Source organism: Phytophthora cinnamomi (genome assembly GCF_018691715.1).
Source record: "Phytophthora cinnamomi strain GKB4 chromosome Unknown Contig8, whole genome shotgun sequence".
Classification (NCBI taxonomy): domain Eukaryota; phylum Oomycota; class Peronosporomycetes; order Peronosporales; family Peronosporaceae; genus Phytophthora; species Phytophthora cinnamomi.
The window spans coordinates 902,985-929,335 of NW_027150941.1; the positions used below are offsets into that span (position 1 = coordinate 902,985).

Below are 26,351 nucleotides of genomic sequence, written 5' to 3' on the forward strand. Positions count from 1 at the left end.
TTTGCGCCATCGATAACAGTAATATGATACTGAGCGTTGTTGCTTGAACTCAGCCCCAGCAAGAACCTGGTGGCGTCACTGTCTTCGGGTTGATCGAGGCCGAATTCCTGGAAGAATGATCTAAGATATTTAACTGATCCGTAGAACACGGTTTCTCCTCCCTCGGTAATGAGAACATTCTCATAGCTGCCGGATAGCTGAGGTGATTCCTTCAGCATAGAGGTCAACACTTCCGCGGTTGCAGCCTCCGTCCCCTTTTCATTGTTGTTGGACACTTCGCTGATAACCAATACGCGCTTGTGCTTTCCGAACTCAATACCAAACTGGTGTACTGCAAGCTCAGGGAACTGAGCGGACAAAGTATACGACACATTCCAAGCTGCCCTCTTCTCATCCAAAGAGCCGCTCTCGTACAGGTTATCATTGAAGGATGATAAATGTCTCCCGCAGTAGGTACGAGCGAGCTCACGGACCTCATCCGGTGCCAAACTAGACACATTCCTGCCGCGTTTTTCACAGAAGTCCACAAATTGTGTCAACCACGCCCACGTAAACGATGCTTCCTTCACCTTTCGCAACTTTGACACCGTCTGAGTAGATCCACCAAGACCCAACACAACAAGTGTGTTTTCCAAGTCGTCCTTCACAAGAGCCCGTTGCATTTCTCCAAGCTGCTTCGTCCTCACAGTTTCCGTCGCCTCGGTCGAGCCGACTTCGCCAAACGTGGTCTTGGGGCGGGTAGCGCTCACAGCCGAACCGATCACAGCAGCAGCGCCGATGGCGCCCGTGACCACGCCAGCCACCTTGCTGCTATCGCGAGAAACGTCCGAAGACGTCACGGTCGTCTCCTCGGTCGTCTCGGTCGTCTCGGTCGTCTCGGTCGTCTCCTCCGTCGTCTCCTCCGTCGTCTCCTCCGTCGTCTCCGACGTCACGGCGGTCACGCTGCCAGTCGTGTCAGCGCCAGTCACATCCGTGCTCGACACCGTCGTCACGCCCTCCTCAGTCACGGTCGTCTCGGTCGTCTCCTCCGTCGTTTCCGTGGTCTCCTCCGCCGTCTCCGTGGCCTGCTGGGTCGCGCCCGAGCCGCTCGTCCAGCCGGACGTCACGGTGTAGCCGCCGCGCTCAGTCACGCTACGGGTCACGTCACCGCTCACATCCTCACTGGTCACAGCGCTCACGTCCTCGCTCGTCACCGTCTCCGTCGTCTCAGTCACTTCCGTCGTCTCGGTCGAGCCGACTTCGCCAAACGTGGTCTTGGGGCGGGTAGCGCTCACAGCCGAACCGATCACAGCAGCAGCGCCGATGGCGCCCGTGACCACGCCAGCCACCTTGCTGCTATCGCGAGAAACGTCCGAAGACGTCACGGTCGTCTCCTCGGTCGTCTCGGTCGTCTCGGTCGTCTCGGTCGTCTCAGTCGTCTCCTCCGTCGTCTCCGACGTCACGGCGGTCACGCTGCCAGTCGTGTCAGCGCCAGTCACATCCGTGCTCGACACCGTCGTCACGCCCTCCTCAGTCACGGTCGTCTCGGTCGTCTCCTCCGTCGTTTCTGTGGTCTCCTCCGCCGTCTCCGTGGCCTGCTGGGTCGCGCCCGAGCCGCTCGTCCAGCCGGACGTCACGGTGTAGCCGCCGCGCTCAGTCACGCTACGGGTCACGTCACCGCTCATATCCTCACTGGTCACAGCGCTCACGTCCTCGCTCGTCACCGTCTCCGTCGTCTCGGTCACTTCCGTCGTCTCGGTCGAGCCGACTTCGCCAAACGTGGTCTTGGGGCGGGTAGCGCTCACAGCCGAACCGATCACAGCAGCAGCGCCGATGGCGCCCGTGACCACGCCAGCCACCTTGCTGCTATCGCGAGAAACGTCCGAAGACGTCACGGTCGTCTCCTCGGTCGTCTCGGTCGTCTCGGTCGTCTCGGTCGTCTCGGTCGTCTCGGTCGTCTCCTCCGTCGTCTCCGACGTCACGGCGGTCACGCTGCCAGTCGTGTCAGCGCCAGTCACATCCGTGCTCGACACCGTCGTCACGCCCTCCTCAGTCACGGTCGTCTCGGTCGTCTCCTCCGTCGTTTCCGTGGTCTCCTCCGCCGTCTCCGTGGCCTGCTGGGTCGCACCCGAGCCGCTCGTCCAGCCGGACGTCACGGTGTAGCCGCCGCGCTCAGTCACGCTACGGGTCACGTCACCGCTCACATCCTCACTGGTCACAGCGCTCACGTCCTCGCTCGTCACCGTCTCCGTCGTCTCGGTCATTTCCGTCGTCTCGGTCGAGCCGACTTCGCCAAACGTGGTCTTGGGGCGGGTAGCGCTCACAGCCGAACCGATCACAGCAGCAGCGCCGATGGCGCCCGTGACCACGCCAGCCACCTTGCTGCTATCGCGAGAAACGTCCGAAGACGTCACGGTCGTCTCCTCGGTCGTCTCGGTCGTCTCGGTCGTCTCGGTCGTCTCGGTCGTCTCGGTCGTCTCCTCCGTCGTCTCCGACGTCACGGCGATCACGCTGGCAGTCGTGTCAGCGCCAGTCACATCCGTGCTCGACACCGTCGTCACGCCCTCCTCAGTCACGGTCGTCTCGGTCGTCTCCTCCGTCGTTTCTGTGGTCTCCTCCGCCGTCTCCGTGGCCTGCTGGGTCGCGCCCGAGCCGCTCGTCCAGCCGGACGTCACGGTGTAGCCGCCGCGCTCAGTCACGCTACGGGTCACGTCACCGCTCACATCCTCACTGGTCACAGCGCTCACGTCCTCGCTCGTCACCGTCTCCGTCGTCTCGGTCATTTCCGTCGTCTCGGTCGAGCCGACTTCGCCAAACGTGGTCTTGGGGCGGGTAGCGCTCACAGCCGAACCGATCACAGCAGCAGCGCCGATGGCGCCCGTGACCACGCCAGCCACCTTGCTGCTATCGCGAGAAACGTCCGAAGACGTCACGGTCGTCTCCTCGGTCGTCTCGGTCGTCTCGGTCGTCTCCTCCGTCGTCTCCGACGTCACGGCGATCACGCTGCCAGTCGTGTCAGCGCCAGTCACATCCGTGCTCGACACCGTCGTCACGCCCTCCTCAGTCACGGTCGTCTCGGTCGTCTCCTCCGTCGTTTCCGTGGTCTCCTCCGCCGTCTCCGTGGCCTGCTGGGTCGCGCCCGAGCCGCTCGTCCAGCCGGACGTCACGGTGTAGCCGCCGCGCTCAGTCACGCTACGGGTCACGTCACCGCTCACATCCTCACTGGTCACAGCGCTCACGTCCTCGCTCGTCACCGTCTCCGTCGTCTCGGTCATTTCCGTCGTCTCGGTCGAGCCGACTTCGCCAAACGTGGTCTTGGGGCGGGTAGCGCTCACAGCCGAACCGATCACAGCAGCAGCGCCGATGGCGCCCGTGACCACGCCAGCCACCTTGCTGCTATCGCGAGAAACGTCCGAAGACGTCACGGTCGTCTCCTCGGTCGTCTCGGTCGTCTCGGTCGTCTCGGTCGTCTCGGTCGTCTCGGTCGTCTCCTCCGTCGTCTCCGACGTCACGGCGATCACGCTGGCAGTCGTGTCAGCGCCAGTCACATCCGTGCTCGACACCGTCGTCACGCCCTCCTCAGTCACGGTCGTCTCGGTCGTCTCCTCCGTCGTTTCCGTGGTCTCCTCCGCCGTCTCCGTGGCCTGCTGGGTCGCGCCCGAGCCGCTCGTCCAGCCGGACGTCACGGTGTAGCCGCCGCGCTCAGTCACGCTACGGGTCACGTCACCGCTCACATCCTCACTGGTCACAGCGCTCACGTCCTCGCTCGTCACCGTCTCCGTCGTCTCGGTCATTTCCGTCGTCTCGGTCGAGCCGACTTCGCCAAACGTGGTCTTGGGGCGGGTAGCGCTCACAGCCGAACCGATCACAGCAGCAGCGCCGATGGCGCCCGTGACCACGCCAGCCACCTTGCTGCTATCGCGAGAAACGTCCGAAGACGTCACGGTCGTCTCCTCGGTCGTCTCGGTCGTCTCGGTCGTCTCGGTCGTCTCCTCCGTCGTCTCCGACGTCACGGCGATCACGCTGGCAGTCGTGTCAGCGCCAGTCACATCCGTGCTCGACACCGTCGTCACGCCCTCCTCAGTCACGGTCGTCTCGGTCGTCTCCTCCGTCGTTTCTGTGGTCTCCTCCGCCGTCTCCGTGGCCTGCTGGGTCGCGCCCGAGCCGCTCGTCCAGCCGGACGTCACGGTGTAGCCGCCGCGCTCAGTCACGCTACGGGTCACGTCACCGCTCACATCCTCACTGGTCACAGCGCTCACGTCCTCGCTCGTCACCGTCTCCGTCGTCTCGGTCATTTCCGTCGTCTCGGTCGAGCCGACTTCGCCAAACGTGGTCTTGGGGCGGGTAGCGCTCACAGCCGAACCGATCACAGCAGCAGCGCCGATGGCGCCCGTGACCACGCCAGCCACCTTGCTGCTATCGCGGGAAACGTCCGAAGACGTCACGGCGGTCGCGCTGCCAGTCGTGTCAGCGCCAGTCACATCCGTGCTCGACACCGTCGTCACGCCCTCCTCAGTCACGGTCGTCTCGGTCGTCTCCTCCGTCGTTTCTGTGGTCTCCTCCGCCGTCTCCGTGGCCTGCTGGGTCGCGCCCGAGCCGCTCGTCCAGCCGGACGTCACGGTGTAGCCGCCGCGCTCAGTCACGCTACGGGTCACGTCACCGCTCACATCCTCACTGGTCACAGCGCTCACGTCCTCGCTCGTCACCGTCTCCGTCGTCTCAGTCACTTCCGTCGTCTCGGTCGAGCCGACTTCGCCAAACGTGGTCTTGGGGCGGGTAGCGCTCACAGCCGAACCGATCACAGCAGCAGCGCCGATGGCGCCCGTGACCACGCCAGCCACCTTGCTGCTATCGCGAGAAACGTCCGAAGACGTCACGGTCGTCTCCTCGGTCGTCTCGGTCGTCTCGGTCGTCTCGGTCGTCTCCTCCGTCGTCTCCGACGTCACGGCGATCACGCTGGCAGTCGTGTCAGCGCCAGTCACATCCGTGCTCGACACCGTCGTCACGCCCTCCTCAGTCACGGTCGTCTCGGTCGTCTCCTCCGTCGTTTCCGTGGTCTCCTCCGCCGTCTCCGTGGCCTGCTGGGTCGCGCCCGAGCCGCTCGTCCAGCCGGACGTCACGGTGTAGCCGCCGCGCTCAGTCACGCTACGGGTCACGTCACCGCTCACATCCTCACTGGTCACAGCGCTCACGTCCTCGCTCGTCACCGTCTCCGTCGTCTCGGTCATTTCCGTCGTCTCGGTCGAGCCGACTTCGCCAAACGTGGTCTTGGGGCGGGTAGCGCTCACAGCCGAACCGATCACAGCAGCAGCGCCGATGGCGCCCGTGACCACGCCAGCCACCTTGCTGCTATCGCGAGAAACGTCCGAAGACGTCACGGTCGTCTCCTCGGTCGTCTCGGTCGTCTCGGTCGTCTCGGTCGTCTCGGTCGTCTCCTCCGTCGTTTCCGTGGTCTCCTCCGCCGTCTCCGTGGCCTGCTGGGTCGCGCCCGAGCCGCTCGTCCAGCCGGACGTCACGGTGTAGCCGCCGCGCTCAGTCACGCTACGGGTCACGTCACCGCTCACATCCTCACTGGTCACAGCGCTCACGTCCTCGCTCGTCACCGTCTCCGTCGTCTCAGTCACTTCCGTCGTCTCGGTCGAGCCGACTTCGCCAAACGTGGTCTTGGGGCGGGTAGCGCTCACAGCCGAACCGATCACAGCAGCAGCGCCGATGGCGCCCGTGACCACGCCAGTCACCTTGCTGCTATCGCGAGAAACGTCCGAAGACGTCACGGTCGTCTCCTCGGTCGTCTCGGTCGTCTCGGTCGTCTCGGTCGTCTCCTCCGTCGTCTCCGACGTCACGGCGATCACGCTGGCAGTCGTGTCAGCGCCAGTCACATCCGTGCTCGACACCGTCGTCACGCCCTCCTCAGTCACGGTCGTCTCGGTCGTCTCCTCCGTCGTTTCCGTGGTCTCCTCCGCCGTCTCCGTGGCCTGCTGGGTCGCGCCCGAGCCGCTCGTCCAGCCGGACGTCACGGTGTAGCCGCCGCGCTCAGTCACGCTACGGGTCACGTCACCGCTCACATCCTCACTGGTCACAGCGCTCACGTCCTCGCTCGTCACCGTCTCCGTCGTCTCGGTCATTTCCGTCGTCTCGGTCGAGCCGACTTCGCCAAACGTGGTCTTGGGGCGGGTAGCGCTCACAGCCGAACCGATCACAGCAGCAGCGCCGATGGCGCCCGTGACCACGCCAGCCACCTTGCTGCTATCGCGAGAAACGTCCGAAGACGTCACGGTCGTCTCCTCGGTCGTCTCGGTCGTCTCGGTCGTCTCGGTCGTCTCGGTCGTCTCGGTCGTCTCGGTCGTCTCGGTCGTCTCGGTCGTCTCCTCCGTCGTCTCCGACGTCACGGCGGTCGCGCTGCCAGTCGTGTCAGCGCCAGTCACATCCGTGCTCGACACCGTCGTCACGCCCTCCTCAGTCACGGTCGTCTCGGTCGTCTCCTCCGTCGTTTCTGTGGTCTCCTCCGCCGTCTCCGTGGCCTGCTGGGTCGCGCCCGAGCCGCTCGTCCAGCCGGACGTCACGGTGTAGCCGCCGCGCTCAGTCACGCTACGGGTCACGTCACCGCTCACATCCTCACTGGTCACAGCGCTCACGTCCTCGCTCGTCACCGTCTCCGTCGTCTCGGTCATTTCCGTCGTCTCGGTCGAGCCGACTTCGCCAAACGTGGTCTTGGGGCGGGTAGCGCTCACAGCCGAACCGATCACAGCAGCAGCGCCGATGGCGCCCGTGACCACGCCAGCCACCTTGCTGCTATCGCGAGAAACGTCCGAAGACGTCACGGTCGTCTCCTCGGTCGTCTCGGTCGTCTCGGTCGTCTCGGTCGTCTCGGTCGTCTCCTCCGTCGTCTCCGACGTCACGGCGGTCGCGCTGCCAGTCGTGTCAGCGCCAGTCACATCCGTGCTCGACACCGTCGTCACGCCCTCCTCAGTCACGGTCGTCTCGGTCGTCTCCTCCGTCGTTTCTGTGGTCTCCTCCGCCGTCTCCGTGGCCTGCTGGGTCGCGCCCGAGCCGCTCGTCCAGCCGGACGTCACGGTGTAGCCGCCGCGCTCAGTCACGCTACGGGTCACGTCACCGCTCACATCCTCACTGGTCACAGCGCTCACGTCCTCGCTCGTCACCGTCTCCGTCGTCTCGGTCACTTCCGTCGTCTCGGTCGAGCCGACTTCGCCAAACGTGGTCTTGGGGCGGGTAGCGCTCACAGCCGAACCGATCACAGCAGCAGCGCCGATGGCGCCCGTGACCACGCCAGCCACCTTGCTGCTATCGCGAGAAACGTCCGAAGACGTCACGGTCGTCTCCTCGGTCGTCTCGGTCGTCTCGGTCGTCTCGGTCGTCTCGGTCGTCTCGGTCGTCTCGGTCGTCTCCTCCGTCGTCTCCGACGTCACGGCGGTCACGCTGCCAGTCGTGTCAGCGCCAGTCACATCCGTGCTCGACACCGTCGTCACGCCCTCCTCAGTCACGGTCGTCTCGGTCGTCTCCTCCGTCGTTTCCGTGGTCTCCTCCGCCGTCTCCGTGGCCTGCTGGGTCGCGCCCGAGCCGCTCGTCCAGCCGGACGTCACGGTGTAGCCGCCGCGCTCAGTCACGCTACGGGTCACGTCACCGCTCACATCCTCACTGGTCACAGCGCTCACGTCCTCGCTCGTCACCGTCTCCGTCGTCTCAGTCACTTCCGTCGTCTCGGTCGAGCCGACTTCGCCAAACGTGGTCTTGGGGCGGGTAGCGCTCACAGCCGAACCGATCACAGCAGCAGCGCCGATGGCGCCCGTGACCACGCCAGCCACCTTGCTGCTATCGCGAGAAACGTCCGAAGACGTCACGGTCGTCTCCTCGGTCGTCTCGGTCGTCTCGGTCGTCTCCTCCGTCGTCTCCGACGTCACGGCGGTCACGCTGCCAGTCGTGTCAGCGCCAGTCACATCCGTGCTCGACACCGTCGTCACGCCCTCCTCAGTCACGGTCGTCTCGGTCGTCTCCTCCGTCGTTTCCGTGGTCTCCTCCGCCGTCTCCGTGGCCTGCTGGGTCGCGCCCGAGCCGCTCGTCCAGCCGGACGTCACGGTGTAGCCGCCGCGCTCAGTCACGCTACGGGTCACGTCACCGCTCACATCCTCACTGGTCACAGCGCTCACGTCCTCGCTCGTCACCGTCTCCGTCGTCTCAGTCACTTCCGTCGTCTCGGTCGAGCCGACTTCGCCAAACGTGGTCTTGGGGCGGGTAGCGCTCACAGCCGAACCGATCACAGCAGCAGCGCCGATGGCGCCCGTGACCACGCCAGCCACCTTGCTGCTATCGCGGAAACGTCCGAAGACGTCACGGTCGTCGTCGTCGTCTCAGTCGTCGTCAGCTGCCAGTCACAGTCACATCCGTGCTCGACACCGTCGTCACGCCCTCCTCAGTCACGGTCGTCTCGGTCGTCTCCTCCGTCGTTTCCGTGGTCTCCTCCGCCGTCTCCGTGGCCTGCTGGGTCGCGCCCGAGCCGCTCGTCCAGCCGGACGTCACGGTGTAGCCGCCGCGCTCAGTCACGCTACGGGTCACGTCACCGCTCACATCCTCACTGGTCACAGCGCTCACGTCCTCGCTCGTCACCGTCTCCGTCGTCTCAGTCACTTCCGTCGTCTCGGTCGAGCCGACTTCGCCAAACGTGGTCTTGGGGCGGGTAGCGCTCACAGCCGAACTCGATCCACAGCAGCGCCGATGGCGCCCGTGACCACGCCAGCCACCTTGCTGCTATCGCGAGAAACGTCCGAAGACGTCACGGTCGTCTCCTCGGTCGTCTCGGTCGTCTCGGTCTCGATCGTCTCCTCCGTCGTCTCCGACGTCACGGCGATCACGCTGCCAGTCGTGTCAGCGCCAGTCACATCCGTGCTCGACACCGTCGTCACGCCCTTCTCGGTCTCCGTCTCCTCACGCGTCTCCGTCTCCACGGTCGTGCTCTTCTCGCCGGACGTCGTCTCCGTCTCCGTGGTCGTCTCCACCTCGATCGTCCTCACCAGCTCCCTGGTGGATCTCGAGATACGCGTCGTCGTCTTCACGTCTTCGTCACGATGCTGCCGTCGGCCTCCTGCGACTGGAACACTCCGTCTACCGCCGCCCGGGCCGCGCCGGCCTCCACGGTCGAGCGGATGGCGCGACGCCGACACGGACGTCGTGCTTCCAGACGTCGTCGCGAGGCTGCTCTCCGGTCTCCGTCTCCTCACGCGTCTCCGTCCCAGGTCGTCTTTCTCGCCGGACGTCGTCTCCCTGTCCCGTGGTCGTCTCCACTCGATCCCTCACCAGCTCACGCGTGGTGGATCTCGAGATACGCGTCTCGTCTTCCCCGTCTTCGTCACGATGCTGCCGTCGGCTCTGCGACTGGAACACCTCCGTCTGGGACTCGCCGGGGCCGCGCGGCCTCACGGTCGAGCGGATGGCGCGACTCCCGACACGGACGCGTCGTGCTTCCAGACGTCCGCGAGGCTGCTCTCGCCCCGGTCCTCACGCGTCTCCGTCTCACGGTCGTGTTCTTCTCGCCGGACGCTGCTCCGTCTCCGTGGTCGTTCCCACCTCGATCGTTTCTCACCAGCTCACCGCTGGTGGACTTGAGATACGCGTCGTTCTCACCGTCTCGTCACGATGCGCGTCGGCTCGCGACTGGAACACTCTCCTGCACCGATGCTCGCCGGGGCCGGGCCGCTCACGGTCGAGCGGATGGCGCGATCGCCCGAGAGCGTCGTGCTTCAGACGTCGTCGCGATGCTCTCCTCGGTCTCCGTCTCTCACGCGTCTCCGTCTACGGTCGTCTTCGCCGGACGCGTCTCTCTCTGTGGTCGTCTCCCACTCGACTCGTCCTCACCAGCGCTGAGATACGCGTCGTCGTCTTCACGTCTGTCCGATGCTGCTCCGGCCTCCTGCGACTGGAACACCTCCGCCTGCACGACTCGCCCGGGGCGCGCGGCTCCATGGCAGCGGATGGCGCGACTGCCGACACGGACGTCGTGCTTCCAGACGTCGTCGTGGCTGTCTCCCCGTCTCCCTCTCGCTCCCGTCTCCAGTCGTGCTCTTTCGCCGGACGTCGTCTCCGTCTCCGTGGTCGTCTCCACCTGATCGCTCTCACCAGCTCACTGCTGGATCTTGAGATACGCGTGTCGCGTTTCACTGTCGTTGCACGATGCTGCGTCGGTTCTCTGACTGGAAACTACCCGTCTGCACCGATCGCTGGGGCCGGCGCCTTCACGGTCGAGCGGATGGCGCGACGCCCGACACGGTCGCTGCTTCCAGAGTCGTCGCGAGGTTGCTCCTCGGTCTCTCTCCTCACGCGTCTCCGTCTCCACGGTCGTGCTCTTCTCGCCGGACGTCGCTCCCGTCTCCGTGTCGCCACCTCGATTGTCCTCACCAGCTCACCGCTGGTGGACTCTGAGATACGCGGTCGTCGTCTTCACCGTCTTCCACGATGCTGCGTCGGTCTCCTGCGACTGGAACACCTCCGTCTGCACGACTCGCCTGGGGCGCGCCCTCCACGGTCGAGGATGGCGCGACGCCCGACACGGACGTCGTGCTTCCAGACGTCGTCGCGAGGTGCTCTTCCCTCGGTCTCCGTCTCTCACTGCCCCTCCCCACGGTCGTGTTCTTTCTCGCGACGCGTCTCCCGTGGTCGGTCGTCCCCACTCGATCGTTCTCACCAGCTCACCGCTGGTGGATTCGAGATACGCGTCGTCGTCTTCACCGTCTTCGTCGATGCTGTCGGCTCCTGCGACTGGACACCTGTCTGCACCGACTCGCCTGGGGCCGCGCGGCCTCCACGGTCGAGGGATGGCGCGACCGCCCGACACGGATCGTGCTTCCAGACGTCGGTCGCGAGGTTGCTTCGGTCTCCGTCTCCTCACGCGTCTCCGTCTCCACTCGTGCTCTTTCTCGCGACGTCGTCTCCGTCTCCGTGGTCGTCTCCCCACTCGATTTCCCCCAGCTCACCGCTGGTGGACTTCGAGATATCGTCCGTCTTCACCGTCTTGTCACGATGGCTGCGTCGGCTTCTGCGACTGGAACACCTGTCTGCACCGACTCGCCGGGGCTGCGCGCTCGGGGGGGGTCGCGAGCGCGCTGTGGCTGCAGCGCGTGGCGCGCTCTATCTCCCCTCTGCTGGCTTGAGCTGCAGCTCCTGTGACTCGTGCGCGAGGTGCTGCTTCGCAGCATCGGCTGACGTCGCGCGGGAATGCGAGTGCAGCGCGTAGATGCCGCAGCTTCGGTTTCTACTGCGTCTCCGTCTCACGGTCGTGCTCTTCTCGCCGGATCGCGTCGTTCTGTCTCCGTGGTCGTCTCCCCACTGATCGTCCTCACCAGCTCACCGCTGGTGGACTTCGAGATAGCGTCGTCGTTCATTCCGTCTTCGTCACGATGCTGCCGTCGGCCCCTGCGACTGGAACACCTCCGTCTGCACCGATCGCCTGGGCCGCGTGGCCTCCACGGTCGAGCGGATGGCGCGACCGCCGACACGGACGTCGTGCTCAGAGTCGTCGCGAGGCTGCTCTCCTCGGTCTCCGTCTCCCTCCGCGTCTCCGTCTCCACGGTCGTGTCTTCTTCGCCGGACGTCGTTCCCGTCTCCGTGGTCGTCTCCCACTCGATCGTTCCTACCAGCTCACCGCTGGTGGACTTCGAGATACGCGTCGCTGCTTCACCGTCTTCGTCACGATGCTGCCGTCGCCTGCGACTGGAACACCTCCGTCTGCACCGACTCGCCTGGGCCGCGCCGGCCTCCACGGTCGAGCGGATGGCGCGACCGCCGACACGGACGTCGTGCTCCAGACGTCGTCGAGGCTGCTCTCCCCGGTCTCCCGTCTCCTCACGCGTCTCCGTCCCACGGTCGTGCTCTTCTCGCCGGACGTCGTCTCCCCGTGGTCGTTCCACCTCGATCGTCCTCACCAGCTCACCGCTGGTGGACTTCGAGATACGTCGTCGTCTTCACCGTCTTCGTCACGATGCTGCCGTCGGCCCTCTGCGACTGGAACACTCTCCGTCTGCACGACTCGCCCTGGGGCCGCGCGGCCTCCACGGTCGAGCGGATGGCGCGACCGCGACACGGACGTCGTGTTCCAGACGTCGTCGCGAGGCTGCTCTCCTCGGTCTCCGTCTCCCTCACGCGTCTCCGTCTCCACGGTCGTGCTCTCGCCGGACGTCGTCTCCGTCTCCGTGGTCGTCCCACCTCGATCGTCCTCACCAGTCACCGCTGGTGGACTCGAGATACGTCGTCTTCACCCGTCTGTCACGATGCCGTCGGCCTCCTGCGACTGGAACACCTGTTGCACCGACTCGCCGGGGCCGCGCGGCCTCCACGGTCGAGTGGATGGCGACGCCCGACACGGACGTCGGCTCAGACGTCGTCGAGGCTGCTCTCCTCGGTCTCCGTCTCCTCACGCGTCTCCGTCTCCACGGTCTGTCGCCGGACGTCGTCTCCGTCTCCCGTGGTCGTCTCCACCTCGATCTCCTCACCAGCTCACCGCTGGTGGACTTCGAGATACGCGTCGCGCTCTTCACGTCTTCGGTCAGATGCTGCCGTCGGCCTCCTGCGACTGGAACACTCCGTCTGCACCGACTCGCCCGGGGCCGCGCGCTCCAGGTCGAGCGGATGGCGCGACTGCCCGACACGGGACGCTTCCAGACGTCGTCGCGAGGCTGCTCTCCTCGGTCTCCGTCCCTCACGCGTCTCCGTCTCCACGGTCGTGCTCTTCTCGCCGGACGTCGTCTCCGTCTCCGTGGTCGTCTCCCACCTCGATCGTCCTCACCAGCTCACCGCTGGTGGATTCGAGATACGCGTCGTCGTCTTCACCGTCTTCGTCACGATGCTGCCGTCGGCCTCCTGCGACTGGAACACCTCCGTTGCACCGACTGCCCCGGGGCGCGCTGGCCTCCACGGTCGGGCGGATGGCGCGACCCGCCGACACGGACGTCGGCTTCCAGGTCGTCGCGAGGCTGCTCTCCTCGGTCTCCGTCTCTCAGCGTCTGTCTCACGGTCGTGCTCTTTCGCCGGACGTCCTGTCTCCGTGGTCGTCTCCACCTCGATCTGTCCTCACCAGCTCACCGCTGGTGATTCGAGATACGCGTCGTCGTCTTCACCGTTCTCGTCACGATGCTGCCCGCTCCTGCGACTGGAACACTCCGTCTGCCCGACTCCCGCCGCGCCGGCTCCATCGATGGATGGGCGACCGCCCGACACGGACGTCGTGCTTCCAGACGTCGTCGCGAGGCTGCCTCCTCGGTCTCCGTCTCCTCACGCGTCTCCGTCTCTCGCTCTTTCGCCGGACGTCGTCTCCGTCTCCGTGGTCGCCCCATGATCGTCCTCACCAGCTCACCGCTGGTGGACTTCGAGATACGCGTGCGTCGTCTTCACCGTCTTCGTCACGATGCTGCTGCGGCCTCCTGCGACTGGAACACTCCGTTGCACTCCGACGCCCCGGGGCCGCGGCCTCCACGGTCGAGCGGATGGCGCGACCGCCCGACAGGACGTCGCTTCAGACGTCGTCGAGTCTTCCCGGTCTCCGTCTCCTCACCGTCTCCTCTCCACGGTCGTGCTCTTCGCCGGACGTCGTCTCCGTCTCCGTGGTCGTCCCCCTCTGATCGTCCTCACCAGCTCACCGCTGGACTGAGATACGCGTCGTCGTCTCACCTCCTGTCACGATGCTCGCCGTCTCCTGCGACTGGAACACCTCCGTCTGCACGATCTCGCCCGGGGCCGCCGGCCTCCACGGTCGAGGGATGGCGCGACCCGACACGGATTCGCTTCCAGACGTCGTCGCGAGGCTGCTCTCCCGGTCTCCCTTCCTCACGTCTCCCTCACGGTCGCTCTTTCCGGACGTCGTCTCCGTCTCGTGGTCGTCTCCACCTCGATCGTCCTCCCAGCTCACCGCTGGTGGACTTCGAGATACGCGTCGTCGTCTTCACTCTTCGTCACGATGCTGCCGTCGGCCTCCTGCGACTGGAACACCTCCTCTGCACCGACTCCGCCGGGCCGCGCGGCTCGCTCAGGCGGATGGCGCGACGCCCGACACGGACGTCGGCTTCCAGACGTCGTCGCGAGGCTGCTCTCCTCTCCCGCTCCTCACGCGTCTCCGTCTCCACGGTCGTGCTTTCGCCGGAGCGCGTCTCCGCTCCGTGGTCGTCTCCACCTCGATCGTCCTCACCAGCTCACCGCTGGTGGACTTCGAGATACGCGTCGTCGTCTCACCGTCTTCGTCACGATGCTGCTCGGCCTCCTGGATAATACTCGTCGTGACCGACTGCCTGGGCGCTGGCTCCAGGTCGAGCGGATGGCGCGACCGCCCGACACGGACGCGCGCTTCCAGACGTCGTCGCGAGGCTGCTCTCCTGGTCTCCGTCTCCTCACGCGTCTCCGTCTCCACGGTCGTGCTCTTTCGCCGGACGTCGTCTCCCGTCTCCGTGGTCGTCTCCCACTCGATCGTTCTCACCAGCTCACCGCTGGTGGACTTCGAGATACGCGCGTCGTCTTCACCCGTCTGTCACGATGCTGCCGTCGGCCTCCTGCGACTGGAACACTCTCCGTCTGCACCGACTCGCCTGGGGCGCGCCTCACGGTCGAGCGGATGGCGCGACCGCCCGACACGGACGTCGTGCTTCCAGACGTCGTCGCGAGGCTGCTTTCCTGGTCTCCGCCTCCTCAGCCGTTCTCCCCACGGTCGTGTTTCTTCGCTGCGACGTCGTCTCCGTCGTGGTCGTCCACCTCGATCGTCCACCCAGCTCACCGCTGGTGGATTCGAGATACGCGTCGTCGTCTTCACCGTCTTCGTCACGATGCTGCTGTCGGCCTCCTGCGACTGGAACACCTCCGCCTGCACCGAGCCCGCCGGGGCCGCGCCGGTCCACGGTCGAGCGGATGGCGCGACCGCCCGACACGGACGTCGTGCTTCCAGACGTCGTCGCGAGGCTGCTCTCCTCGGTCTCCGTCTCCTCACGCGTCTCCGTCTCCACGGTCGTGCTCTTCTCGCCGGACGTCGTCTCCGTCTCCGTGGTCGTCTCCACCTCGATCGTCCTCACCAGCTCACCGCTGGTGGACTTCGAGATACGCGTCGTCGTCTTCACCGTCTTCGTCACGATGCTGCCGTCGGTCTCCTGCGACTGGAACACCTCCGTCTGCACCGACTCGCCCGGGGCCGCGCCGGCCTCCACGGTCGAGCGGATGGCGCGACCGCCCGACACGGACGTCGTGCTTCCAGACGTCGTCGCGAGGCTGCTCTCCTCGGTCTCCGTCTCCTCACGCGTCTCCGTCTCCACGGTCGTGCTCTTCTCGCCGGACGTCGTCTCCGTCTCCGTGGTCGTCTCCACCTCGATCGTCCTCACCAGCTCACCGCTGGTGGACTTCGAGATACGCGTCGTCGTCTTCACCGTCTTCGTCACGATGCTGCCGTCGGCCTCCTGCGACTGGAACACCTCCGTCTGCACCGACTCGCCCGGGGCCGCGCCGGCCTCCACGGTCGAGCGGATGGCGCGACCGCCCGACACGGACGTCGTGCTTCCAGACGTCGTCGCGAGGCTGCTCTCCTCGGTCTCCGTCTCCTCACGCGTCTCCGTCTCCACGGTCGTGCTCTTCGCCGGACGTCGTCTCCGTCTCCGTGGTCGTCTCCACCTCGATCGTCCTCACCAGCTCACCGCTGGTGGACTTCGAGATACGCGTCGTCGTCTTCACCGTCTTCGTCACGATGCTGCCGTCGGTCTCCTGCGACTGGAACACCTCCGTCTGCACCGACTCGCCCGGGGCCGCGCCGGCCTCCACGGTCGAGCGGATGGCGCGACCGCCCGACACGGACGTCGTGCTTCCAGACGTCGTCGCGAGGCTGCTCTCCTCGGTCTCCGTCTCCTCACGCGTCTCCGTCTCCACGGTCGTGCTCTTCTCGCCGGACGTCGTCTCCGTCTCCGTGGTCGTCTCCACCTCGATCGTCCTCACCAGCTCACCGCTGGTGGACTTCGAGATACGCGTCGTCGTCTTCACCGTCTTCGTCACGATGCTGCCGTCGGCCTCCTGCGACTGGAACACCTCCGTCTGCACCGACTCGCCCGGGGCCGCGCCGGCCTCCACGGTCGAGCGGATGGCGCGACCGCCCGACACGGACGTCGTGCTTCCAGACGTCGTCGCGAGGCTGCTCTCCTCGGTCTCCGTCTCCTCACGCGTCTCCGTCTCCACGGTCGTGCTCTTCTCGCCGGACGTCGTCTCCGTCTCCGTGGTCGTCTCCACCTCGATCGTCCTCACCAGCTCACCGCTGGTGGACTTCGAGATACGCGTCGTCGTCTTCACCGTCTTCGTCACGATGCTGCCGTCGGCCTCCTGCGACTGGAACACCTCCGTCTGCACCGACTCGCCTGGGGCCGCGCCGGCCTCCACGGTCGAGCGGATGGCGCGACCGCCCGACACGGACGTCGTGCTTCCAGACGTCGTCGCGAGGCTGCTCTCCTCGGTCTCCGTCTCCTCACGCGTCTCCGTCTCCACGGTCGTGCTCTTCTCGCCGGACGTCGTCTCCGTCTCCGTGGTCGTCTCCACCTCGATCGTCCTCACCAGCTCACCGCTGGTGGACTTCGAGATACGCGTCGTCGTCTTCACCGTCTTCGTCACGATGCTGCCGTCGGCCTCCTGCGACTGGAACACCTCCGTCTGCACCGACTCGCCCGGGGCCGCGCCGGCCTCCACGGTCGAGCGGATGGCGCGACCGCCCGACACGGACGTCGTGCTTCCAGACGTCGTCGCGAGGCTGCTCTCCTCGGTCTCCGTCTCCTCACGCGTCTCCGTCTCCACGGTCGTGCTCTTCTCGCCGGACGTCGTCTCCGTCTCCGTGGTCGTCTCCACCTCGATCGTCCTCACCAGCTCACCGCTGGTGGACTTCGAGATACGCGTCGTCGTCTTCACCGTCTTCGTCACGATGCTGCCGTCGGCCTCCTGCGACTGGAACACCTCCGTCTGCACCGACTCGCCCGGGGCCGCGCCGGCCTCCACGGTCGAGCGGATGGCGCGACCGCCCGACACGGACGTCGTGCTTCCAGACGTCGTCGCGAGGCTGCTCTCCTCGGTCTCCGTCTCCTCACGCGTCTCCGTCTCCACGGTCGTGCTCTTCTCGCCGGACGTCGTCTCCGTCTCCGTGGTCGTCTCCACCTCGATCGTCCTCACCAGCTCACCGCTGGTGGACTTCGAGATACGCGTCGTCGTCTTCACCGTCTTCGTCACGATGCTGCCGTCGGCCTCCTGCGACTGGAACACCTCCGTCTGCACCGACTCGCCTGGGGCCGCGCCGGCCTCCACGGTCGAGCGGATGGCGCGACCGCCCGACACGGACGTCGTGCTTCCAGACGTCGTCGCGAGGCTGCTCTCCTCGGTCTCCGTCTCCTCACGCGTCTCCGTCTCCACGGTCGTGCTCTTCTCGCCGGACGTCGTCTCCGTCTCCGTGGTCGTCTCCACCTCGATCGTTCTCACCAGCTCACCGCTGGTGGACTTCGAGATACGCGTCGTCGTCTTCACCGTCTTCGTCACGATGCTGCCGTCGGCCTCCTGCGACTGGAACACCTCCGTCTGCACCGACTCGCCCGGGGCCGCGCCGGCCTCCACGGTCGAGCGGATGGCGCGACCGCCCGACACGGACGTCGTGCTTCCAGACGTCGTCGCGAGGCTGCTCTCCTCGGTCTCCGTCTCCTCACGCGTCTCCGTCTCCACGGTCGTGCTCTTCTCGCCGGACGTCGTCTCCGTCTCCGTGGTCGTCTCCACCTCGATCGTCCTCACCAGCTCACCGCTGGTGGACTTCGAGATACGCGTCGTCGTCTTCACCGTCTTCGTCACGATGCTGCCGTCGGCCTCCTGCGACTGGAACACCTCCGTCTGCACCGACTCGCCCGGGGCCGCGCCGGCCTCCACGGTCGAGCGGATGGCGCGACCGCCCGACACGGACGTCGTGCTTCCAGACGTCGTCGCGAGGCTGCTCTCCTCGGTCTCCGTCTCCTCACGCGTCTCCGTCTCCACGGTCGTGCTCTTCTCGCCGGACGTCGTCTCCGTCTCCGTGGTCGTCTCCACCTCGATCGTCCTCACCAGCTCACCGCTGGTGGACTTCGAGATACGCGTCGTCGTCTTCACCGTCTTCGTCACGATGCTGCCGTCGGCCTCCTGCGACTGGAACACCTCCGTCTGCACCGACTCGCCTGGGGCCGCGCCGGCCTCCACGGTCGAGCGGATGGCGCGACCGCCCGACACGGACGTCGTGCTTCCAGACGTCGTCGCGAGGCTGCTCTCCTCGGTCTCCGTCTCCTCACGCGTCTCCGTCTCCACGGTCGTGCTCTTCTCGCCGGACGTCGTCTCCGTCTCCGTGGTCGTCTCCACCTCGATCGTCCTCACCAGCTCACCGCTGGTGGACTTCGAGATACGCGTCGTCGTCTTCACCGTCTTCGTCACGATGCTGCCGTCGGCCTCCTGCGACTGGAACACCTCCGTCTGCACCGACTCGCCCGGGGCCGCGCCGGCCTCCACGGTCGAGCGGATGGCGCGACCGCCCGACACGGACGTCGTGCTTCCAGACGTCGTCGCGAGGCTGCTCTCCTCGGTCTCCGTCTCCTCACGCGTCTCCGTCTCCACGGTCGTGCTCTTCTCGCCGGACGTCGTCTCCGTCTCCGTGGTCGTCTCCACCTCGATCGTCCTCACCAGCTCACCGCTGGTGGACTTCGAGATACGCGTCGTCGTCTTCACCGTCTTCGTCACGATGCTGCCGTCGGCCTCCTGCGACTGGAACACCTCCGTCTGCACCGACTCGCCCGGGGCCGCGCCGGCCTCCACGGTCGAGCGGATGGCGCGACCGCCCGACACGGACGTCGTGCTTCCAGACGTCGTCGCGAGGCTGCTCTCCTCGGTCTCCGTCTCCTCACGCGTCTCCGTCTCCACGGTCGTGCTCTTCTCGCCGGACGTCGTCTCCGTCTCCGTGGTCGTCTCCACCTCGATCGTCTCACCAGCTCACCGCTGGTGGACTTCGAGATACGCGTCGTCGTCTTCACCGTCTTCGTCACGATGCTGCCGTCGGCCTCCTGCGACTGGAACACCTCCGTCTGCACCGACTCGCCCGGGGCCGCGCCGGCCTCCACGGTCGAGCGGATGGCGCGACCGCCCGACACGGACGTCGTGCTTCCAGACGTCGTCGCGAGGCTGCTCTCCTCGGTCTCCGTCTCCTCACGCGTCTCCGTCTCCACGGTCGTGCTCTTCTCGCCGGACGTCGTCTCCGTCTCCGTGGTCGTCTCCACCTCGATCGTTCTCACCAGCTCACCGCTGGTGGACTTCGAGATACGCGTCGTCGTCTTCACCGTCTTCGTCACGATGCTGCCGTCGGCCTCCTGCGACTGGAACACCTCCGTCTGCACCGACTCGCCCGGGGCCGCGCCGGCCTCCACGGTCGAGCGGATGGCGCGACCGCCCGACACGGACGTCGTGCTTCCAGACGTCGTCGCGAGGCTGCCGGTCTCGTCTGGCCCTGCGTCTCCGTCTCCACGGTCGTTGCTCTGTCTCCGTGGTCGTCTCCACCTCGACCGTCGTGACGGGCTCGCCCGTGGGGGCAGTGGCCACGCGCCGCGTGGTCTTCACGGTCGTGACGACGACGCATCCGTCCGGCTCCTCCGTGCGGAACACCTGCGTCTTGACGTCCTCCCCGCCGGCTGCCGGCGCCTTGCTCGGGTCGCTCGGCTCCGTCTCGGGCTCGTGGGGGGCCTTGGCGCCGCTCTTCTGCTCGCTCACGGCCTCAAAGTCCGCGACGGGCACCTTCCCCGCGGCCGTGTACGTGGTCACGCCGCCCTCCACCGTCTTCTTCACCTGCTGCTGTTGCTGCGGCTGCTTCTTGGCCGCCGCCAGCTTCTGCTGCTGCTTGGGGTCCATCTCGGCCGACTCGGCGCCGCCCATGACCTCCGTCCTGTTCACGCGAGACACTCAACACTCAACACTGGACTCACACACACAACACGCTGCGCTGCGCTGTGGCTCCGCTTGCTCCCGCCCGTCCGCACTCGACTGCTCCCGAGCGCGCAAAAGCGAATGTGAGGGAGGGCTTCAAGCAGAAGATCGTCGCCACACGTCACTTGGCTCGGGAAGGCCATGGCCGGGGCGCCAACGGCCCGTCCATGTTTTGATGCGCCTCGAAGACTCGCTCGATTGGCATTCATAAGGGATAGCAGGTATCAGAACTCAGAAACTATGGCTGCCTCGGGCATTTTCACTGGGGACGCCAGGATCCCACTGAAGCAACGCGGACTGCAAGCTGCGGCTAATATCGCGAACACACATTTAGCTTTTGTTTTCACTGCTAAAAAGCGCCGGTCGCACTCGGACTGCATCAACTCTTGCGCATCGAACATACTGTACTGGCCGTTTTCGCTCTCTAAGCTAGGCTTTAACTTTTAATGTGGCCTTCCTCATTCAGCCTTGGCTGTAAACCTCGGCTTACAAACTCGTAACTAGGCTCGCAGCCATCAGCTAAACTGTCGTGATCAAACTCCTGCTAATAAGGAACAGAGGACCTTTCAGCGACGTGCCATCATGGCACAGCGCGTGGACAGTTATGGTGTATGGTGCACCCGACCACGTCGAGCTTGGACTCCCTGTGGTGGAGGTGCAAACTGTGGATAGTGAGTCATTGCCTAGTGGCGAGCGCATACAACGCACCCCCTGCTGTATAATCTGCCAAAGGGTGCCGGTTAACTCGTCCTAACTGACGTCCTAAACTGTCCTATTTGTCCTAAAATTCAAATATTACCTAGACATACATCGTCCAAAAACACGCGCTTTAAATTACGTCCTACTGGTTGTCCTAAACTCGGTTAGGACACTGAGTACTACTGCAGATGACTACTTTGGGACATTAGGACAGTGAGGACGTTAGGACATTTAGGACAATCTAGGGAACTATAATGAAACACTTACTACTACTTTCTATCACTAGGACATTAGGACAATACGACAACACAGCTGGACTGTTACTATAGCGTACGAGTCCATTAGGACAATCCTCGGAGTACTAAAAGCGTCACCCCTTAAGCGGCAGGACACTCGCGCGTTCGCTCTCGCCTGCGGACTTCGCAATGGGCGGCCCGCCCCTCTCTCGCTTCGCTCGGGAGCGCCGCTACGCGGACCCCCTTACGCGAAGTCCTCGAGTCGGCCAGGCGCGGTGTCTAGAAAAAAATATCGGGTTGCAAGACTCGCTACGCTCGCTCGCTCGCATAATGCTCAAATACTTTACTGCGACAAGTGCAAGATTCAAACGAAATTGTGACTGTGTTGTCCTTAATTAAAAAATCAGTTTAGTGACCGATAGTGATCGTAAATTACGGACGATTTTAGGACAAATAGGACGTACCGGTATAGGACACCAGTTAGGACGTATACCTGCCGAAGTACAAAGTAGCGGAAATTACCAAATAATATCCCGGGTACTAATTATTAGTGCCCTCCCATTTTTTTAAGCCAATATTGCAATTCGTGGCAAAAACACAGTAGTTTCGGCAAAATTAGTTTTGCGAGGTAATATGAGACCAGTTTAAGAGGTGAAGTCTGGGTATTCGGATGCGTATGTAAATGGCAGCCACGAGCTCGCTCGTCCCTACAACAGCAAAATGCCCTGAATGCAACGGATCAAGCAACAAGTATCGCTACGTCGGGAGATTTCATAAAGCAGCGCAGCGAAATGTGTGAGTGCTGGCTAAACGAGCAGTCGGGCATGGTGTAGTTTGACCCCTTGGATACACAGTCACCGGGGTAAATGGACGCAACTGTTGCCTCCAGGATATACACCCTCCGATTGGTGATCGTATCGCTGTGTGCGATCCGATACAGTCGCGACCCGAACAGGTGCGCATCGCGTTTGGCGGAGCCAGTGCGCTCTTATTATTTCCTTGCAAATCAGGTTCGCAGCGCCGCCCAATCACAAGCTGGGGCACTACTGGTCAGCGAAGCCAGGTGCCATAGAGCCTGGAGGCGATATCCGGCACCGCGTGCATGCTGCTCGCGATGCCGCCCCGATCCGCGCGGTTGGTTGAGGCAGCGGTGGCAATGTCAACGGCGCCGGAGGTGAAGCATGGTCCTTGGCGATGGCCATGGTGCCTCGCGTTGGCTCTGGTGCTTGGCGTCGGCCGCCGCGCGTTTCTGCCGCGCTGGCGAGTGGCGAGACCGAGGTCTGGCCAGCGCTGGCCCGCAGCGAACGCCGAGGTCGAGCAGCAGCGCTTTGCTGGGTGCCGAAAAAATAAGGCTCGCCCCGTTTGCTGGTGCTGGGCCTGGGCGGACCGACATGCATGCCGGCAGGGCTTTGCAGGCTGGGCCGGTGACCAGCGCGTTAGAGAGTTCGCGGCAGCGTTTGACTCAGTTGAACGCAGCTGGCCGAGCTAGAATATGAGGTTGAAGGGCCTTCAATGAAGGCGGGGCTGTCCTGCCGATGGCGCTCGGCCGGCAGTGCATTGGAAGCATCAGCGCGAAGGCGCTGCCTCCCTCCCTCCGGCCGCGGTGCAGGTAAATGGAAACGAGATGTACAGTACGGCGGGCGGCGCACACTGGCAGTCTGCAAGAACGTTCCTCGGAGGCGGGCTTGCGACGGCCCAAGGCCGAGGCGGGGGGCAGAGGCTGCGTTGCGGTGCTGCACCGGCGGGGCAAACATAGCTACGCTCGGCAAAATCTGCTGCGCCGGACGCGATCGCCCGGCGCCGCCCAGCACTGGCCATCCACTGCATGGAACTTGTGGTCTGCCTGCCTGCCTGCCGTACACGTGCACGGCCGTGGTGGGCCTCTCCGCCAGCCCAACTTTCTGACGCCCTCGCCAGCGCGAACTGGCCTGCGCCGCCTAAATGAGATCGATGCGCTGGCGGCGGTACAGTCAGTGTATGTGTACCGACCGACCGGTACAACGCGGATTGGGTGATGGCTACACTCGGCGGAAGATTTGCGAGCTTCACTTTGGAGTTTGCGGCGCCTGGAGCAAGCGACGCGAGTGGGCGAGTGAGTACGCGAGCGACGTCGATGGGCATGGGCAGCCCCAACAGCAAGGACGAGGGCGGCCGCAAGACGGCGCGGCTGAGCGACGGCGAGCGCCCGAGCCTCGGCTTCGCGGACACGGGCAGCAGCCAGAAGGTGCTGGGCTTCGACGAGAGCGGCAAGCGCGCGCGCGTCGACCTGATCGAGGACCACTACGCGGACCAGCAGGGCAAGGAGGCGCCCCAGGAGGGCTCGGACGTGCAGATGCAGGCGTTCCGCTCCGAGCAGCCGGACGGCAGCGTCGTGACCAAGACGGTGCGCACCACGAGGACCACGGCGCGCTCCAGCGCGGGGGACTACGTGACGACCATCGAGGTGCAGACCACGACCGAGACGGAGACCAAGGACGGCGCCAAGAGCACGACGGTCTCCACCGAGACCAGCACGGAGACTGTCTCCGGCCAGGTCGCAACCTGCTCCGAGGGCGACAGCGCTGCCGAGACTGGAGGCGACGACGTGCAGACGCAGGTGTTCCGCTCGGTCGAGAGCGACGGCAGCATCGTGACCAAGACGGTGCGCACCACTAGGCGCACTGTGGTGACGAACGGCGTGGCCACGACTACGGTTGAAGTGCAAACGACCACGGAGACGGAAGGCAAGGACGGTGCCAAGACCACCAGTGTGTCCACGGAGACGCACACGGAGATTGAGGGTGGTAGCCTGACGTCGGCAACGGAGGAGAAGGCACCAGCTGCTCTCGACGAAGTGGCGGAAAGTGAGCATGGGGGTCGTCGCTCGTTCATGCTTGGTAAAAAGCGGAAGTACCACAAGCAGTGGCACCCGCAGTTTGTGTCGTATCTGGACCGCCAGGAGAAGCGCATCGAAACGCTTCCCTCGTCGGATCTACTGGAGTATGCGCGTGCGTTTTGTCGTGATACTTTTTCGGAATTCCGCCCGGAACTTTTCGATGGTGAGTCAAACGAGAATAGTAAGGCGAGCTGGGAGGTGGTGGCGCAGCTCGCAGCCTACTATCCAATGGTAGCCGTGCAACTACTTGCGCAGGATGTTGGCAAGAAGAACCTGCTCATTATGGACGAAATCACCCAAGGGTTCGATAGCGAGAACCGCTTGCGGAAGGAGGTAGCAGTGTCCATGCTTGGGCACTCGAAGATAGATGCAGTCCAAGTGTTTGATGACCTCCTCGTTCTCAACAACGGAGAAGTGGTTTATCATGGGGCTGGGGAAGATATCGTCGAGTACTTTTGCGACTTGGGCTATCAATGCGCTCCTGGCCAACGAATTGCGCAATTTTTGTTAAAACTGGCCGCAGAACAAGAGGATCGTTACCGTATCATGATGTCGGTCAGCGACAAGCCCGACGGCAGTGAAAGCCATTTTGTCAAAAACTTCGCTGTCCTGATGAAGTTTGCAGACGATGCTGCACTACTTGCTGGTTCGCCGTCATCAACAATGTATTCTCGTGGAATGACCACAAAGCACCCAGAGCCAGGCACCGCCTCTACACACAAGGCAGCCAAACAGAAAGTATCCCGCGCTAACAACATAGGCGTGACGGAGCAGGCTGGCTCGTTGCCGGGCGAGTCGGTGAAGACGGAGGTGTTCCGCTCGGAGGAGGCCGACGGCAGCATCGTGACCAAGACGATCCGCACGACGAGGCGCACCGTGAAGTCTAGCACGGGCGCGCTGGTGACGACGATCGAGGTGGAGACGACGACGGAGACGGAGTCCCCGGACGGCACGACGAGCACCACGGTGGCGACGGAGACGCGCGAGGAGACGGAGTCGGAGGAGAGCAGCCTCACGACGACGTCTGCGTCGGACGCTACTGCCGTGAGCGTGACGGAGCAGGCTGGCTCGTTGCCGGGCGAGTCGGTGAAGACGGAGGTGTTCCGCTCGGAGGAGGCCGACGGCAGCATCGTGACCAAGACGATCCGCACGACGAGGCGCACCGTGAAGTCTAGCACGGGCGCGCTGGTGACGACGATCGAGGTGGAGACGACGACGGAGACGGAGTCCCCGGACGGCACGACGAGCACCACGGTGGCGACGGAGACGCGCGAGGAGACGGAGTCGGAGGAGAGCAGCCTCACGACGACGTCTGCGTCGGACGCTACTGCCGTGACGTGACGGAGCAGGCTGCGTCGGACGGTGAAGACTCCCCGGAGGAGGCCGACGGCAGCATCGTGACCGACGATCCGCGACGAGGCGCACCGTGAAGTCTAGCACGGGCGCGCTGGTGACGAGGTGGAGACGACGACGGAGACGGAGTCCCCGGACGGCACGACGAGCACCACGGTGGCGATGGAGACGCGCGAGGAGACGGAGTCGGAGGAGAGCAGCCTCACGCCGTCTGGCGAGTCGCCGTGAGCGTGAGACGGCTGGCTCGTTGCCGGGCGAGTCGGTGAAGACGGAGGTGTTCCGCTCGGAGGAGGCCGACGGCAGCATCGTGACCAAGACGATCCGCACGACGAGGCGCACCGTGAAGTCTAGCACGGGCGCGCTGGTGACGACGATCGAGGTGGAGACGACGACGGAGACGGAGTCCCCGGACGGCACGACGAGCACCACGGTGGCGACGGAGACGCGCGAGGAGACGGAGTCGGAGGAGAGCAGCCTCACGACGACGTCTGCGTCGGACGCTACTGCCGTGAGCGTGACGGAGCAGGCTGGCTCGTTGCCGGGCGAGTCGGTGAAGACGGAGGTGTTCCGCTCGGAGGAGGCCGACGGCAGCATCGTGACCAAGACGATCCGCACGACGAGGCGCACCGTGAAGTCTAGCACGGGCGCGCTGGTGACGACGATCGAGGTGGAGACGACGACGGAGACGGAGTCCCCGGACGGCACGACGAGCACCACGGTGGCGACGGAGACGCGCGAGGAGACGGAGTCGGAGGAGAGCCTCACCGAGACGACCGTGACGCTACCTGGTGAGCGTCGGAGACCGTGACGGGCGCGCTGGTGACGGAGTCCCCGGACGGCACGACGAGCACCACGAGGAGACCACCGAGACGAGGTGACTGAGGTGCCGTCCACCCAGGAAACGACGACCGACACAACGGAGACGACATACACGACCGTGACGTCGGAGCTGACGTCCGCGCCTTCCATCGAGGAGACCGAGGAGACCACCGAGACGACGTACACGACGGAGACGTCGGAGGAGGTGTCTGAGGTGCCGTCCACCCAGGAAACGACGACCGAGACAACGGAGACGACGTACACGACCGTGACGTCGGAGCTGACGTCCGCGCCTTCCATCGAGGAGACCGAGGAGACCACCGAGACGACGTACACGACGGAGACGTCGGAGGAGGTGTCTGAGGTGCCGTCCACCCAGGAAACGACGACCGAGACAACGGAGACGACGT

At 64.9% G+C, this 26,351-nt stretch overlaps 3 protein-coding genes across 4 annotated transcripts; 1 reads left to right on the forward strand and 2 right to left on the reverse strand.

Moving 5' to 3' along the window:
* Nucleotides 1-513: 513 nt before the first annotated feature.
* IUM83_11737 (uncharacterized protein) lies at nucleotides 514-3,773 on the reverse strand (the record flags this gene model as incomplete). The annotated part of the gene is made up of 2 exons (XM_067936314.1): nucleotides 514-590; nucleotides 758-3,773. 2 exons carry the CDS (start codon nucleotides 3,771-3,773, stop codon nucleotides 514-516), a joined length of 3,093 nt encoding a protein of 1,030 aa, XP_067798698.1.
* Nucleotides 3,774-8,355: 4,582 nt separating this feature from the next.
* IUM83_11738 (Annexin protein) lies at nucleotides 8,356-19,908 on the reverse strand (the record flags this gene model as incomplete). Of its 2 annotated transcripts, none has more annotated exons than XM_067936315.1 (2): nucleotides 8,356-8,529; nucleotides 19,537-19,908. In XM_067936315.1, the coding sequence occupies 2 exons, from the start codon at nucleotides 19,906-19,908 to the stop codon at nucleotides 8,356-8,358; spliced, it is 546 nt and encodes a 181-aa protein (XP_067798696.1). The 2 variants fall into 2 exon arrangements, with proteins under 2 accessions (XP_067798696.1, XP_067798695.1); XM_067936316.1 differs by lacking the exon at nucleotides 8,356-8,529 and adding an exon at nucleotides 19,279-19,284.
* Nucleotides 19,909-23,007: 3,099 nt separating this feature from the next.
* On the forward strand, nucleotides 23,008-24,280 carry IUM83_11739 (poly polymerase; the record flags this gene model as incomplete). Its single annotated transcript, XM_067936317.1, has 2 exons — nucleotides 23,008-24,102; nucleotides 24,185-24,280. 2 exons carry the CDS (start codon nucleotides 23,008-23,010, stop codon nucleotides 24,278-24,280), a joined length of 1,191 nt encoding a protein of 396 aa, XP_067798697.1.
* Between the last annotated feature and the right edge of the window lie 2,071 nt (nucleotides 24,281-26,351).